The sequence below is a fragment of the Crassostrea angulata genome, chromosome 2, assembly GCF_025612915.1.
Source record: "Crassostrea angulata isolate pt1a10 chromosome 2, ASM2561291v2, whole genome shotgun sequence".
NCBI lineage: Eukaryota > Metazoa > Mollusca > Bivalvia > Ostreida > Ostreidae > Magallana > Magallana angulata.
In genome coordinates this window covers 78,406,719-78,425,222 of record NC_069112.1, presented here as the reverse complement: position 1 = coordinate 78,425,222, position 18,504 = coordinate 78,406,719, and the positions used below count along the sequence as shown (strand labels likewise).

Below are 18,504 nucleotides of genomic sequence, written 5' to 3'. Positions count from 1 at the left end.
AAAAATCTTTGACAACATTGGTACACTTATCTAATTCGTGTGAAGTTAATAGGACATACTTGGTTCGGTCTGAATTGATTGCTAGCATTTCATTTTCAAGCGCGTATCTTGCAACAAAATTCTTATCATTGGAGTTAGGAGAAAGCGGTTGTTCCGCAGCGGGAACGGAAGAAGTGGTCACTATAGGAACAGGTAAATTGTAAACTTGGTATACTTCAAACCTAGAATACCCGTCTAAAAGAAGGATGTGAACAATGAGAAATAACTGCTGGGCTTAAACGTTTTTAATTTAGAAAAAAAAAAGAAAAAAAAAACAAATATACTTTACTAACAATGCTTCATTCATGTATCTAGCTATTCCCACGCTTAAGTCAGTCATTATGACCTAAAGACGTAAATATCGTCCGGATTTTAAAATCCACGTGGTGAGGGTATATATGAGTTTACAAAAATTGATACAGTGCTTTCACGAGACCCTTAGCCTTTATGCTCCTTGATTTGGGCCTCTTGACCTTGACCTCTACAATTGACATGTCTTGGTCCGAATTTGACTTTATATCATCCCCACTAAGTTGCTCGTCTGTTAGTGGTTCAACGTCACCATGCACAGTCTCATCGGTCTTAATGTCGTCGGGGTCAAGTTTTATCTGGTCACTACGTTCATCTAGCCTATCAGGTAAACGTTCCTCCCTTTGTCTCATTCGACTCTGTAATTCGGCCAGTGGTATGTCATCCTCATCGGAGGAGTCCGTCCTTTCGTCTCGGAACTTGTCATTGAGAGCTTCTGGCCCTACGTCTTCGATTATGGAGTCCATATGATCCTTAGGACGAAAATTAGGACGAAAATTAGAAGAATCAAGGACTCCGATCTCGTACGTCTTGTCGCTTACATCCGGTCCCGTCTCTGTGCAAATATCAGAGTCATCAGTCAGTAGTGAGTGATCTATCCGAGAGAGGAGGTCAGCACAAGAGTTTTCTGTACCCGCAATATATTCTACGGTACAGTCATACCCAGCCATACACATTGCCCATAGCTGGATTTTCTTGTTCTGCATGGGGGATTCCAAGACATACTTCAGTGGTTTTATTTTAACTTTACCCGTGGTTCGTAGCAGGGAAGATATGCACAAATCATCATCCAACGGTACGATAGTATCATTAATTTTTAGTGAGGCCAGTCTGCAATTCGTACCTTTTTCTACAAAGGAGATGTGCACATCCTCCTCCAGGGGTACATACGCATTCTTAATTCTTAAAGATTTTAGGTCAAAATACAACCTAACACCATTACTAAGCAACCAATCACGTCCAAGGATAACATTTCTGGACATTGAGCGCGTTACATAAAAATCTTGTACAACACTATTTCCGCCAATAATAAAAGAAATTCTAGCCACCCCATCTATGTCTAGTGGGGAACCATCCACACCCATTAAATTTAACCTTTTTCTTTGTAGTTCCGGTTTGTATTTTAGTGAATCGTAAATTTTCCATTTGATAAGACTCACCTCTGCTCCAGTATCCACTAAAGCCCTAAGTTTCTGGTTCTGAACTTTAATTAAACAAGAATTTGGACTACCAGCAAAATTAATGAAAGCTGATTTTAACTTCTTGGCAGGTGATTGATTACTTAGTTCTCCTACTCTTACCTTTCCTCCTCCGCCGCCGGCCTCATTGCGACGGAGGGTTTCTAGTTTAAACGGTTTTTCGGGGTGGGACGTTTTCGAGCTTGGGGCTGTCTTGTTCTTTCGGGGCAATTTCGAGCTATGTGACCTTCTCTTTTACAATTAAAGCATGCATTCTCAAATTGTTTAGTTCTGGGCCTTCTTCTATACCGCATGTGACCTATTTCCATAGGTAAAATAGTGCGAGGGGCAGGGATGGGGTTTTGAGGAATTAAAGTTGGGGTAGGGTAAGGCGGATCAGGCGCGACAGGTCTGAGCCTGGGAAATACCACCTCTTCCGGATCTCGCGTCGGGACAAACTCTTTCCCTAACCGCATTTTAACCTCGGTATGAAAGTTCTGTATTGAAAGCGCGCTATCCGCGGCAGCCGTCAGCGCAGTCGGCTTTTGATGCATGATTTTGATTTTCATGTGATCGTCAGACATACCGTCAATGAACAATTGTACCAACTGGCGCTGTACCTCAGGAGGGTCAAGGCTGTCAAATGCGTCGAGGGCCAGTCGAGAGAGTCGAGTGCTGTACACTTGGACATTTTCTTCAGGTTTTTGTTTAATTTTGAACAGGGATGCATATGCGTGATGTTTGTCATTACATTCCCCAAATCTTAAAATTAGTTGGTTTTTCAGGTGCCCCCATCCCCTTTCTACAGTTTGGTCATGCACGCGCTGTTCAATGTACAGACCGATATAGTCACTTACATCCCCCCTGCTATGTCTTAGAGCAAGACGGACTTTTTCATCATCTGTCAAATGGGGATTTAAGACCAAAGCTTTGTTTATTGCATTTATCCAAGCCCGGAATTCCGACGGCTTCCCCGAAAAAGGAGGCGTATCAATTATGATTTCTTGCTTTTTAATGGCGATTTTAATTTGTTTGAGTTTCTCATTCACTGTCGTACTAAGTTCAGTAAACCCTTGCTGTATCGTACCAGCAACAATATTTGTGGCTTGTTCTAAACCTTCAGTCATGTTTACCAGACAATAAATACCCAAAAGAATAATAGAATAAATAAGAATAAATCAAGAGTAGATGAGACTCGGACTTACAAAACAGGACAATAAAGAATAATAAAATTGTCTTACCGTGACTGGTTAGTTAGATCCAAAAATCCAAAGTCTTTTAAAGAAGGTACAAATCCTGGTCGCTGGCGCCAATCAGCCCGTATAACACTACCACGCGTATCTTAAGTAAGCAGTGTACACGTTAAGTAAAAGTCTTAAGTGATCGTATAGTGGTTTTATTCGACAAAAAGCAAACTAAATACACAGTCCCAATTCGGGGAAGTCAGAGAGAGATGTTAAGAGTTCGAAAGAGCGTCGGAATTAACCTAACTTGCGAGAAGTTGGTAGTTTTATACTATTTGGGGAAAACAACTATCAAAGTAATACAAGTGTTCATTGGGTGTTGAAAAGCCCCTTACGAGGGCGCCACCACCTTGTTACTATGATGCTCCAAGATGGCGTCAAGCTGGTCAGTCAAGAACCCGCCCCTAATCAGTGTACTTAGGGTCAACTAAGGTCGCGACAGATATTTACCAGGGGGTGGGTCACTGTATCGTGACCAATTACTGTCATCTACATGAACCGATCAAACGACTAATTGACTTCAATTAGCAGATTGATGTATGTAATTGTTTGGTTTACATCAAACTTTACCCCCTCAGGATATTTGTGTACTAATCGGGAACATAATGTCCAAATTGGAGACATACTGACCAGCAAGGATTTAATTACGGTCATTAAAGAATCCTCACCTCAAAACAATATACCCCATAAATATGTAAACATGGTAGCTATTGGCTCTCTCTCTGACCTTCCTTTAAAGCAATATAGTCTTTGATGGACACATACTATTCGTGATTCAATTAACATGGAATATACATTAAATAAAGGTATTTTCTTAACGAAAGCATTCTATACTGATTCTGAAATTAAATGATAAAGTCAAATCAAAATAGTTCAAATAATAGTATGTAACGTCCAATCAGTATAGTGAAAGTTATAGGATACGTAAAATATAAAGTCCAATCACCAGTGTTCGATTATATAATAACATGTAACAAGGGCTATTTTGTTACATCAATTTTCGTGGATAAAGTGAAAATCACAGTTTCAAGGATACGTAAATTCGTGGCCAATGACCATATCAATACAAAATGTAAACAGAAATAGCACTTCAATAAACTTTAAATTTCATGGATCAACTTAACAACGAAATCCACGAAAATTGGTATTCAACGAATATTGATGAAACCACAGTACTTTAAAATTTATTTACGAGTTCACCTTCTACAAGTTTTAAGCATTTTGGAGTTGCTGGCTGTTATTTACGAAATAAGGAATCATTGTTAGGTAGTTGTTTTTAATTAACTCCTCTGTGCAGTCACTCTGGCAAACCGGAAGTGAAACAGTGAAACCGGTAATACATGTACTAAAGACTTGAAACACTAAAGACCTGAATGTCTTGAAACTTTAAATAAATGATACAGTTTTGTATTGCGTCAAAGAAAATTACTTTGTAGTGATTATTTCCATATGAACTGTGATAGAAAAGTATCATGAAATGGCATCGATATGACTTATTTATGCAAATATATGAAAAACGTGAAAATTTGAATTGACCTGAACATTTCAGCTGACCTGGAATTTTATATAAATGATACGTTTCTATTTTCTGCGTCAAATTAGATGATTATGTGTGGGGGTTCATCATTTTCTATGTGAAATGTGTTTGAAAATTACATCCATGGAATTTTACATCCTTATTAATTATTTGTGCAGAAATACGAAAGACCTCAAATTTTGACCTGACCTGAAAATGAGCATGGTTCCATGGGTAGATTAATCTATTTCAAAATCATAATTAAAATTCCATATTCACTCACCACTGCTGACAAAACTAAGTATTTAAAACTAGTATATAAATTTGATGCAATGTATTTAGTAGCAATGTTTTTCAATGTAACTGATTTATAAATACCTCGATAAAAGTCTGATTTTAAATGGTACGAAAAATTTATATATTTTTGTGGTCGTATGTTCTTACGCCAAAGTGCAATATTGCTTGGGTACAATTATTTAAAAATATTTCGATTACTGATAAAAATGCAATGCATATCGTAAAGTTAGATGGCGTTAATTTTATCCTGAAATATGATTTATGTAGGTAATTTTTCTTCATTTCTTCATCTATACACCTAGCTCGGGATTCTTCTTGGAAAAGCCCAAAATTCATATTCGAAAAAAAATGTGTGCAATATTATTCATATACAGCTAAGGAACTACTTGTCAAGCCAAATAACATACATGTTTTTGGCATAAAAAATAACCAATAAAATCAACTTCCGTCAGTACAATGTACTGCAGTACTTTGATTAGGTATTAAAATGTAATCGAATACGAACAAGGGAGACAGACTTCATCACGCAAAAGCACGTTTATTCATCGCATCATATTCAAAGAATGATTCCTTATTACGTAGATTTATATAGTTTCCAGCAAAATCACGAATGGATATTTTTTAAAAAATGTATTTGACTTTTCATTACAAAGTTGATTCGTACTTCTATCACACACACGCTAGAAGATGTTAATATATTGACTGATCGCCTACTAAATTACATCATTATTATTTCATTTCCTAACAGACATCAAACAAAGGCGTCCGGTACCTCCGACTACGCCAAGGACATCAAGGTTTAACTATAGTTTGCAATTTACTATACAATTTAAAAGAAAAAAAAGAATGTCACACAAACATACTCTGCTTTGTAGACATGGCAACCAACAATGTCCTCTTTTATGTTCTTTGACATCAACTGTAAGCCAGTGTGACATTAACTGTATGACAGTGTGACATTAAGCTGTGTCAGTGTGACATTAACTGTAAGCCAGTGTGACATCAACTATATGCCAGTGTGACATTAACTGTAACCCAGTGTGACATTAACCGTATGACAGTGTGACATTAACTGTAACCAAGTGTGACATTAACTAAATGCGAGTGTGACATTAACTGTATGCAAGTGAGACATTATCTGTATGCCAGTGTGACATGAACTGTATTTCAGTGTGACATTAATTGCATACCAGTGTGACATTAACTGGATGCCAGTGTGACATTAATTGCATACCAGTGTAACATCAACTGTATGCCAGTGTAACATCAACTATATGCCAGTGTGACATTAACTGCATGCTAGTGTGACATTAATTGCATACCAGTGTGACATGAACTGTAAGCCAGTGTGACGTTATCTGTATGCCAGTGTGACATGAACTGTATGCCAGTGTGACATTAATTGCATACCAGTGTGACATTAACTGTATGACAGTGTAACATTAACTGTATGCCAGTGTGACATTAACTGTATGCCAGTGTGACATTAACTGTATGCCATTGTGACATTAACTGTAAGCCAGTGTGACATGAACTGAATGCAAGTGTGACATTTACTGTATGCCAGTGTGACATTACCTGTATGCAAGTGTGACATTAACTGTATGCCAGTGTGACATTAACTGTATGCCAGTGTGACATTAACTGTATGCCAGTGTTTTGTTAACTGTATGCTAGTGTGAAATTAACTGTATGCCAGTGTGACATTAATTGTATGCCAGTGTGACATTATCTGTATGCCAGTGTGATATTAACTGTATGCCAGTGTGACATTAACTGTATGCCAGTGTGACATTATCTGTATGCCAGTGTGACATTATCTGTATGCCAGTGTTACATTAATTGTATGCCAGTGTGACATGAACTGTATGCTAGTGAGACATTATCTGTATGCCAGTGTGACATTAATTGTATGCCAGTGTGTCATGAACTGTACATTGTATGTGTCACGACAGCCGTCGTGACTATTCAGTCAAACACAACAGGATTGATTTATTTTTTACAATTTTTATATAAAATAAAACCAAACATATATACATAATTTATACATATTATAAACATTAAACTATTTCAGTTTTCTGTTGTCCCAAGTCTCCATCACGGGCATGTAGAATAGGAGTGGGTAGATATGGCATGGCGTGAGACAGTGGTGGACAGGTATAACCACGGCGATGGACTTCCAGAAACTGGATAGGGACCTTATTAAATTAAACAAATAAACATATTCTGAGTTACATGATTAAAATACCTTACATAAACAAAGGCTAAGTCGCACGGACTTAAAAATACAACATTATGGCAACAACAACACGCCATACAATAGCACGAAACCACAGCGAATACGATCACTGCATAACGTGTAGAGTATCACACTACTTAACACAGAAAAACCACGTCAAAACGACATACAAATACTCCGTACTACACGGACAATGTACAAGTACATCGAACTACACGGCATAATACGAGTATATCATGCATTTATATCCCAATATAAAGCACACACACTCGACACGTGACCACACAGGAACACGCGCGAGCAAGCACCTATGTTTAACAGTTCTACCTCGTAAAACCAGTATATCAAAAGTAACAAAAAATACTTAATATAAACTCCACAGTAATGTAAAAAGACTGAGCCGTAGTTAAGTTACAAAAGTATTTAAAGTAGTTTAACTTTCCCCTAATAGGAGAAAGGGTTACTCAAAACTTTAGCTGCTCATACCTGTCATGTAGAAAACGTGGTCACTGTCTGCCAGGTCTGCAATGCGGCAGTTTAAATAAAGTAATCAAACAATAGAAAAGAACTGACCAATACGTACTATAGCTGACACCGTGTCCAGAGAGGTACACTACGGGTATAAAACTAGTTACACAGGAACGTTTAAGAGGGTCCCTACAGGATACTAATATGTAAAGAAAACAAATATAATACCGGTAGATACTGATTTGTGACAGTACGCTAGTGAGACATTATCTGTATGCCAGTGTGACATTAATTGTATTCCAGTGTGACATGAACTGTATGCTAGTGAGACATTATATGTATGCTAGTGAGACATTATCTGTATGCCAGTGTGACATTATCTGTATGCCAGTGTGACATAAATTGTATTCCAGTGTGACATGAACTGTATGCCAGTGTGACATTAACTGTATGCCAGTGTGACATTAACTGTGTGCCAGTGTGACATTAATTGTATGCCAGCGTGACATGACATGTAACCGTTAGCTAGTGTGTCGTTAACTGTGTGTCAGTGTGACACTTACTGTATGCCAGTGTATAATTATTTGTATACTAGTGTGACATTAACTGTATCCAAGTAACCTTACTCCCACCGACACAGTCAAATCATTCATCGGTAATCAGTATTCGATATCTTAAAAACTTATTGAAACATATGCTATATTTCTTCGTAAAAAAGATTTAAAATCAAATCATTAATTTCCTCCACAACTCTTGCATTTAAGTGCAGTAATATGGCATCCGTCTTATCCATTTTGCTATATTTTTATGTAAAAATATCGTCGTCTGCATTGCTCTAAATGTAGTTACTTAATTTTCATTCATATTTTATAAGTATTGACGCTCGAAATAACAAAAGAAATATTGGCCGAAAAATATTTTTTTACCCTTGTATGTATATTACAAATCATAAAAATGTACTATTGCTATTATATTGCATGACCGCTTGTAAATCTTCTCATAACTTTGCACTGTTTATAAGTCCTGAATAAAATTTAAAAACAATCTAAAGTACTATTTCATGGACGAGGGGGGGGGGGGGGGGGGGTCAGTGGGGTTGTTAAAACCAATGGAAAATGCCGTGTCACTGCCATAAAAGAGAACAGAGGAAAACGATTAAATCATCTAATCCTGTTCATGGCGTTAATTGTTATTTGAACTGTATATCCGTTTCGTAATCTTATATTCCCGACTTGTCGTAGACACTGAACACAGACAATTTCTGCATTGTTTTAGAAGATACATGTATATGGTATGAAGTTCATAGCTTTAAAAAGTGTACAGATTTGCATCGGTAATATTAAGAAAGAATGCTTTGTTTTATGTCATTGCAATCTATTGATATTAAGATAACGTATAATTGAGTTTTGTTTTAATTTTGTTTTTTGTTTCAATATTTTTTATCAATATCAATCTTCTATACAGTATATTTGCCAAACGCGTCGTTTTACTGTACAATTATAACTGCCTCGTACCTTCATTTATGCGCGGGTAGTTTATTGGGGTTGTGCAGCCATCCTGTAAGATTGGGAATAAAGATAGAAATGTTTCTCGAACTAGCTTGTTTCTATCCAAACTGGCAAACAACTGTTTAAAAATAGAAAGAAAGTGAAGTAAGGTTTTAAATGTAGGTTTGAATGGAAATTTAGCATACAAGTACAAATCGTAACCTTTTTAATAACTTTATATACGTACTAGATGTTTAGTTACTAAGACTTATTTTGCAGATTTAAAAATCTGACAAAATATAAAAAAAGGGTTTTTTGGTATACTCTCTGCAACCATTTCTTGTGGTAAAAAAATATATCTTGCACATTGTTTTAGTAACTTTGCTTTAAAAAATTACACCCTATTTATCATTTGGCGTCAGATCTATTTCAAGAACACGAAGATCCAGTCTATACCTAAAACTCATATGTTATATCGTTATAAGAAAACAAAAACCTTATAGATTCCAATTCAATATGATCTGTTTTCAATGTGACAAACATGTAATTGCCAGTTCTATATAGCTTTTTGTAGTTTAATAATTATGACTTAATTTTTTTCCAAGTAGGGTAGAAGTCCAAATTATGATTTAAAACCAATGGAAAATGCCGTGTCACTGCCATAAAAGAGAACAGAGAAAACGATTAAATCATCTAATCCTGTTCATGGCGTTAATTGTTATTTGAACTGTATATCCGTTTCGTAATCTTATATTCCCGACTTGTCGTAGACACTGAACACAGACAATTTCTGCATTGTTTTAGAAGATACATGTATATGGTATGAAGTTCATAGCTTTAAAAAGTGTACAGATTTGCATCGGTAATATTAAGAAAGAATGCTTTGTTTTATGTCATTGCAATCTATTGATATTAAGATAACGTATAATTGAGTTTTGTTTTAATTTTGTTTTTTGTTTCAATATTTTTTATCAATATCAATCTTCTATACAGTATATTTGCCAAACGCGTCGTTTTACTGTACAATTATAACTGCCTCGTACCTTCATTTATGCGCGGGTAGTTTATTGGGGTTGTGCAGCCATCCTGTAAGATTGGGAATAAAGATAGAAATGTTTCTCGAACTAGCTTGTTTCTATCCAAACTGGCAAACAACTGTTTAAAAATAGAAAGAAAGTGAAGTGAGGTTTTAAATGTAGGTTTGAATGGAAATTTAGCATACAAGTACAAATCGTAACCTTTTTAATAACTTTATATACGTACTAGATGTTTAGTTACTAAGACTTATTTTGCAGATTTAAAAATCTGACAAAATATAAAAAAAGGGTTTTTTGGTATACTCTCTGCAACCATTTCTTGTGGTAAAAAAATATATCTTGCACATTGTTTTAGTAACTTTGCTTTAAAAAATTACACCCTATTTATCATTTGGCGTCAGATCTATTTCAAGAACACGAAGATCCAGTCTATACCTAAAACTCATATGTTATATCGTTATAAGAAAACAAAAACCTTATAGATTCCAATTCAATATGATCTGTTTTCAATGTGACAAACATGTAATTGCCAGTTCTATATAGCTTTTTGTAGTTTAATAATTATGACTTAATTTTTTTCCAAGTAGGGTAGAAGTCCAAATTATTGATTGTCGTAAATAAAAGCTACATTTCTTTTTTTCAATAAAATTATAGCTTTATGTTTTCCATATACACAGACAAGAACATATCAAACAAATTGATGGCTGTGTAAGACCTATTCTAGACGTAGGGCGCCCTCTTCTGTCACAGTGTTACATCTTGAATAAGAAACGTTAGACTGTTCTTCTCATAAAATAGTTGCAAGGTGGACACAAATGATCTATCAATTTTTTTTTCATTTAAACCTTGAATTTAGGTCTGTAGCTGTGCATTTCAAAGTTCTTCAAAACGCTATTGGTCTGCTCTTGTATACTGCATGCAAAGGAATATGCAAAGCCTCACATTTCTTGGTTTTTATCTTTTAATAACAGTTTAAGACATTTTGGGCAGATTAAAGCTAGTTCAAGAAATATGTACAATTTTATCCCCAAACCGACATGATGGCCGCTCAACCCCCTTAAGGAAGTATGTAAGGGTTCTGTGACAATCACTGTTCATATCGAACGCACTCGATTTTGTTTTTTACCCATAATTCTTTGCAACGGGCTTGACCGATCCTAACAATAGGAGCTAGGTGATGCCCGGCCGAGCTGTCCAGCGATTAAGACGTGCTCAATGTTAGAAGGAGGTATCGTGGTAGAAGCCTGTGTGGCATGTTTTAGTCTCTCAAGTTCAGCATATGACGCGGACACGGATAGCTGACCGTGGTAAGTATTTACTTATTTTAGTGTAGTTTATTTGTAGATATTTGCCTTTTTATTAGTTTTACGCAGTCGTCCTGTAAAGTCACCTTGGCCATTGTTCACTGTAGAGTTACCTGTGTGTTCACTGAGGTGTGACTTTAGAGAGAGTGTTTAAATAGAATTCGTCTTTTTCTATAGTACAGTTTTTGATATTGCTGTATAAAGAAACAGTGATTTAAAGGCCTATTTTCTATGCGTTATTTTATTTTACAATTTAAAGCTTAAAGCTTTATTTTTCCACTTAAAGCTGACATGATTTCATAAAAGCATATTAGTTTCGATCGCTCCTCTGCCACTGGGGTATATATATCGGTTGAGAAATTCATGGTCGGTTGCTTCCGATCGAGGCACTCAGGTAGCACGGACTTCTAAATGCATGAACTAACATTGTAGTAAAATGTTTGTAATAAAGAATAAAGGAAACAACAATCAATGACATACAAAATATATTTATTCTTTGAAAGGATTTCCAAGGTATCCATATTATTTTGCACACACAGTGCTGTCTTACTTCGCATGCACATCAAAGACGTGTGTCGTTCTTACAGAGTGCATAACGTCTGCATCTTTTTGAAAACCCCGGCGGCACTTCATCCAACACAGTAGCTAAATGAAAGTAACTCCAAGAAAGAAACAACATAACATTGTTTCCATCCGTTCCTACAAAAATGCTCTGTTTCTAAAATCCATGCGATCATTGACATTTCTCGATCTGCCACAATGTGTGGTTTGCGCATGTGCGATGTTATAACATACACAGGAACAGAAAATGAAATTAAAGATATAACTGCACTATCTTTCGGTTTCCACAAATCAAGTAACTTATTAAGGGAACGCAAAACGTGTCGGTTTATTAAAACTACTACTTGAATTTTATATCTTAATAAAATGATTTTTTTCAAGTTCTCAAAAATATTACTTTTTTTTTTTTTGAAGTTTGCAAATAAAACGATATATAAAAATTTATTTTCTACACTGAACACATGAAAAACAACTTCTTGGGTACCCAAATTGATGTAGAAGCTTCATTTGGAAAACTATTATGAAGATAAAAAATTGATACTAATCCACGTTGAATTTGGCATGAATAAACAAATCTATTTTCTAACTGTATATAATTCAATTTTCCTTCCTTTTTTTCTGATTTTGCCCCACTTCTCACTTTTGATCAGTTAACTTTGGCATTAATTTTTCCACAGGTTATCGAGTAACCGGTACATCTTAACCGTACAAAAACAAAACAGAATAATGAGTATTATATTTTTATATATATTTTTTTAATTTTTGGTCCGGAACTGACAAATGACATTTAAACAAATTATTCACTTTGATTGCTTTTCAAATTTTTATGTATTGAGGAAGTTTGTTTAATCTTTTTTTCTTTAATCTTCAAATGTAAGACAAATCACATAATAATGTCAACATATTACATGTATGCCAGTAACATCCATCCAAGCACAGTCAGATCATTTATATGCAGTCAGTATTCGATAGCTTAACACTTTTTCAAACATATGCTTTATTGATTCGTGAAAAATTAATAGTTTAAATTCGTATATTTGATTTCCTCCACAATATTTGCATTAAAGCGCAAAAATATGGAATCAGCCGAAGTCTTACCCATTTTGTTATTTCTTTTTTGAAATAACATCGTCGTTGTGAATTCGTTTGCGTTGCTTTACATGCATTACTTACTTTGCCATTTATATTTATATTCTAAACATAGTTATAGAATAAAAAGGAATGAAGTTGGATATACCCAAAGAAATATTGGCCGATAAATTAAAAATCACAACATATGAAATACTGTTGCTATTTTATTGTATGCCTGCTGGCAAATCTTCTCGTAAATGTGCACTGTTTATGATTTCTGAATACAATTTAAAAACAGTCTACAATAAATCATTTCAGGGGCGGGGGGGGGGGGGGGGGGGGGGTAAAAGCAAAAGGAAGTCCTATGTCACTGCCATAACCGAGAACAGAGGGAAATGAATAAATCATTGAATTCTTTTAACGAGGTTAATTTTTATTTGAACTGTAGTTCCGTTTGTTTAATCGTATATTCCTGACTTGCCATAGCCAATGAACACAAACTATTTCTTAATTGTTTTAGGAGATATAAGCCTTGAAGTTCATAGCCATAAAATTCGTTTAGATTTGCATCGGTGATAATAAGAGAGAATGGGTTGCATCGTTTATGAATTCTGAATAAAACTTTAAAACATTCTAAAGGAACTCAATTCAAGGCAAGCATGGTTTGTAAACTCATTTGGAAGTGTTGTACCATTGCCATATTTGTAAGAGAACAGACACAGAGGAATATAAATAAAACATAAAAGACATCCTGTTAATGACGTCCACCAGTACTTGAACTGTCTTTCCGCTCGTGTAATCTTGTATTCTTAACCTATCTAATTCAATAAACACAGACGAGTTTTTAACATTTGTAAGCAGTAATTGGCACAGAGGTCAGAGCTTTAAAATCCATTTAGATTTACATCGGTAATATAAAGAAAGAAATGGTACGTATAAGCAGAGAGAGCAAACTAGGTTGGAGACAGCACAGGGTATTTAAGAACATTTCGGAAAGTTCACTCGGTTGTACAAGGACAAAATGAATCCTTTTACTTTGGTCGGTAGAACTTGGCATGAAATGACTTTAACAACGCTGTTGTTTTGTTTATCATCGTTATACGTTGGGGGGACATCGGCGGTTGTTCACGGTGAGAGGTATACTGGTCCCGTTGTCCGGGTGATGGGGATCATTGGTCAGCAGCAATGTGTCCGGGAATGTAAGCACAGGCCCAAGCTGTGTCGTGGAGTCAACTACCGAAAACAGGAACTGCTTTGTGAACTCGTGTCAGCCATCAACGAAACGGAACCAAATTCTGACTACGTTAGAATTGAACTTGACCAGGTCATTTTCCTTTTATTCTTTATTTTATTTTTATTTTTTCCTGATAATATATACACAATGTACCCACAGCTTTACTTTATTTTCTTTATTTTTTTTAATGTAATTCTAAGAACGTATATTATTTCAATACTATATTCAATTTAATACGAACATGTCTAGGTCATTTGATCAAGCTTATGATATGAGGGCCATTGGGATCACCAATACCTGTTGAACTTTAAACAATTAAGTGTTTCCGATAAATTGTTGTGTTTAAAGCTATTCGTTAAGACCATGACTTTTCAAAAGTTAGACAAGTCATAGTGTTACCATGTCAGGAACTGCATCAGTCGTTCTCATCATGGCACTCTTGTAGACTGCGAATATCACTGATGGATGTCTGGCTTGCTCAATCGATGATATGTGTGTGACGCTCTCCAGTACCAAAGTCCAGTGTATTCGAGGTAAGTTAACAAGTTGGATACTATAGTATTTCATGAATTACACATCACAATTAATGACTAAATTGCTAATTGTGAACACAAAACAAGGAATTTAGTATGCATACATGTACAACTGAAAGTAAACTGTAAGTTAAAAGAAAGATAAAACTGAAAGCCTTCAATTACGATTCAACCGATCGACATTTGTTTACATCGGGATAATTCATATATCAGAGGGTACTTTTGTTCAAACTTATTTAACAATTCATTATTATCTGGCTTTTCTTTAATTACGCGGGTATGCTGAAGCGATCGATTGAATAGACATTACTCTGATCAGTATGATGTCACAATGAATAATATTATATCATATATTACCCCAAAAACCTTTAAATTTTATATAATCATTTTTCTTGTCATAAGTTTAAAACTACAGGCATAACATGTCAATGGGAACTATTCTAACAAAAGATATCTTTGATTTCTCTGTATTACGTAACATTACAATTGATGACGTCATAGTCATGTATAATACAGGCATGGATATTAACGAGGCCGGGTCTAATTGTTTCTGCCCTAGATTTTTAAATGAAATTTTTTACAAGAATTTCTACTAATATAATTATTATTTTAAAATATAAGATATTTACCACACCGTTTGTTTAAGGTGTCATCTTAAAGATTGTTAATTTTTAACATAGGACCTTATGGGATTTTGCTTGAAATGTACCAATTTTTCACATTTTTTAAACTTCTGCCCTAGGGATTTCTTTTTCTGTTCTACATATTAAAGTTATTGCTAAAAGGCATCAAATGGTCAAATAAAAAAACCCTTTTACCTCCTTGTTTGTTTCAGGGGTCTTATCAAAGTTATATATTGTATGCCAAATTTCCCAGTTTGTTAGATAATGACTATTTCTTATTTGACAAAGACGGAAATAGTGATCTTTATTGTATTATTAAAACATTCAGACATATTTAAGCAATAAATAAATATATAACATCACATATTAGGGGTCATTAATATAAAATATACATGGTTAATGTCTTAATAATAATAAATTAAGCGATATTTACGCGGGTTAAGAAAACGTGACAGAGAGATAGGCTTGCTGAACCCTCTTCACGTTTTCGACCCGAGCCCAAATATAGCTTATACGTCGAGACATTTATGTTTTTTCCACAATATAATATCAATTTTACGCATCAAACGAGCTATTTTCAACAAATTTGGCTGAATATCTGCTGTTGAAACTATCACGTCATGGCGTCAACAAAGCAAAAAGATGACGTCACAATACAAATGAAACGCTGCGCGAAAGCGTGCGTACTCGTTCTATACTCGGCCTCGTTAAATTGTATCACCAAGTGAAATAAGGGAAGCAGATAAACAGTTATATGGCTTGACCGGCATTTCATCTTTAGGTGTTTACAAAAATAAGTTAAAGTTTTACACTACCCCAGAGATTATGAAAAGAAAACCAGATAGGCGAATATCATAAGAATATAATGTAAAATACGTGACGAATGCAGCTGAACTCCTTTGTTTCGTTAGTATAATTAAAAAAAAATCCATGTCTACCCAAGTTATACGAGTATAACATGGATTGGCAGTACATGTAACTGCTTTAAAATCCGCAAAACTTGAGGGTAGTTTTTCTATTTTTGACTGTCATGTGATACCATGGCACGACGGCTTTAACAAGCAACTCGATTCTAAAGTAGATATATTATTCCCTTGTGAAAACAGTCGCTTTATATTATTATTCAGCATTGTGTTCCTACAATTTAACAATTTCTAAAATGACCATAATATCGACGTTCATTAGCCTTGGAGTTACAATCATTAAAGTTGGCCTTAACATACTTGCGTTACACGTGACGTTTATTTTTAATAAAAATCCGTCAATATTTTCATACGTGTGTGACACAGCAAATTAAAATAATCACATTAATACAAGTGTCGATATTGTTCAGTTTATCTTTCAGACAAAATCAAAGTATAATTCTAACTGTGGAGTGCTTTGAGTGCCTTCAGATTGTCAATGATTAAAAATTCACATCTCATTTAGTTTGAAGGAGATTGAGTTGTTGTGTTGAAAACAGGTTTCAAACATAAAAAATGTTACTTACTTAAGTTTCTCCATGGCAAAAGATGCAGTCATATGGTCTCTCTACCGACCCTTTTTTTGCCACAACTGTACTCAACGATATCCTTATCTTTTTTTTCACTTTCTGTTGTTCTTTGAATGTTAAAATACTAAATTTATACGTAATATTACCTTTCTTTTAGACAATGACATATTGATTCCAAATGACTGCACTACTCTGCATAACATTAACTGCGGCCTACCTAGTGGACTGTACACAATAAAGCTGCCATTCCTAAATCACGTGACAGTTTTCTGTGACATGGAGAAAGATGGCGGTGGCTGGACAGTATTCATATCTAATTATTATTATCATTATCATTTTATTCTAAAGGTTGATACTTATGGTAATTTTTTTTTAAAACGCTGTACATATGTTGAAATACACAATGCATACCTTTAAAAGAATCATTATATTGGTTTCTTTATTTTCAGGTGTTCCAGAGACGACAAGACGGTTCTGAGAATTTTTACAGAACATGGGTAGAGTACAAGAACGGATTTGGGAATCTGAGATCAGAGTTTTGGCTTGGTATTATTCTGACTGTGCTTTAAATTCAGAATAATTCAAAAGAATTTATATAACTTTTTTTTTAAAAGTTGTTTGTGTTAAAAATCTGAACAATTTTTATTTAAATAACTCTAAAAATATTTACAAAATATCACTTTTTTATAACTCTAAGTAAAAAATTTATTTGGTTAACCAATTGAAGTTTGTTACTTATTTTTATGTATTTCTTGTCATTAAAAGAAACCAAAAGACTTAGTGTTATATCACAGTTTCAATAAGTTTTCTCACTGCTATTACAGGCAACGAAAAACTACACCACCTGCTGAGTCAGGGGACGCATGAGATGAGGATGGACATGGAGGACTTTGACAACCAGACACGTTACGTCAAATACAGCAGTTTTAACTTAGGAGACGAATCTAGCAAGTACAAAGTCACGTTGTCAGGGTTTTCTGGAAACGTTGGTGAGATTTCTGTCTTTCATGCGTCAAACTTTGCTCCATTTGGGCTTTTATTTTCTTTGTTTACAACAATTATCGATATTTTTATTTTGAATACGAATCATGTATTCATAGTCATATTATGGGTTTTTTTAATCCTAACAATAAGGTTTGAGATGTAATATTCAAACAAAGAATAATATAACAAAACAATAATGATTTTGCGGAATCGTTACAGAGTTTAAGAAAGAATCGTTTTTTTGGAATGTAGTTTTGTTTTTATAGGGGAATGTTTCACAACTGCAGACAGTAATACTGTTCTGAACAACATGAAGTTTTCCACATGGGATCAAGATAATGATAACAATCCATATAGATGTGCCGTTGGGTGGCAATCAGGATGGTGGCACAACTCTTGTGGCTGTGCGAACCCTAACGGCATGTACCTGGCAGGGGAAACAACTGTCATTAAAGGAGTAACTTATCGTCCATGGCGGGATAAGTACTATTCGCTTAAGTCAACTCGCTTAATGGTAAGACGAGTTGCCTAGACACTTGATCACATCATCAAAAATGGAGATGATTTTAAAAAAACAACTTTATCACTTTATGTATAATTAATATATTTGGATACGAAAATTAGGTTTTATGTTGTTTGGAGTCAATTGCCATTCCTTTTATGAAATAAGACTCCTATTATTATTTACGAAAACATGATTTGTCTGTTTGTAAATATTTGTATCTAATAAAATTAAAAAGAAGTATTATTAATAAAATTAATTTTTATCAAATATTAGAGGTTCTTAATAAAAGTGAGAGAGAGAGAGAGAGAGAGAGAGAGAGAGAGAGAGAGAGAGAGAGAGAGTATCAGATACACTGATGTAACTGTACTCTTTAAAAAGAGTTC

The 18,504-nt window shown here is 34.8% G+C and overlaps 2 protein-coding genes across 2 annotated transcripts; one reads left to right on the top strand and one right to left on the bottom strand.

The window, feature by feature from the left end:
* Positions 1 to 1,690: 1,690 nt before the first annotated feature.
* Positions 1,691 to 2,653, bottom strand: LOC128174885 (uncharacterized). Its single transcript, XM_052840311.1, has one exon. The coding sequence runs from the start codon at positions 2,651 to 2,653 to the stop codon at positions 1,691 to 1,693; it is 963 nt and encodes a 320-aa protein (XP_052696271.1).
* A 10,441-nt stretch (positions 2,654 to 13,094) lies between these two features.
* LOC128172227 (ficolin-2-like) lies at positions 13,095 to 18,353 on the top strand. The gene is made up of 6 exons (XM_052838018.1): positions 13,095 to 14,074; positions 14,430 to 14,517; positions 16,790 to 16,935; positions 17,082 to 17,178; positions 17,457 to 17,621; positions 17,883 to 18,353. Exons 1-6 carry the CDS (start codon positions 13,772 to 13,774, stop codon positions 18,146 to 18,148), a joined length of 1,065 nt encoding a protein of 354 aa, XP_052693978.1. The 5' UTR covers positions 13,095 to 13,771; the 3' UTR covers positions 18,149 to 18,353.
* The last annotated feature ends 151 nt before the right edge of the window (positions 18,354 to 18,504 follow it).

Bases quoted from the DNA above. Each gene is read 5' to 3' on its own strand.
- LOC128174885 (XM_052840311.1), bottom strand. From the start codon at position 2,653: ATGACTGAAGGTTTAGAACAAGCCACAAATATTGTTGCTGGTACGATA.
- LOC128172227 (XM_052838018.1), top strand. From the start codon at position 13,772: ATGAATCCTTTTACTTTGGTCGGTAGAACTTGGCATGAAATGACTTTA. The intron at 16,936-17,081 runs GTATTCATATCT...CTTTATTTTCAG, and splicing joins AAGATGGCGGTGGCTGGACA to GTGTTCCAGAGACGACAAGA. The intron at 17,179-17,456 runs GTATTATTCTGA...CTGCTATTACAG, and splicing joins GAGATCAGAGTTTTGGCTTG to GCAACGAAAAACTACACCAC.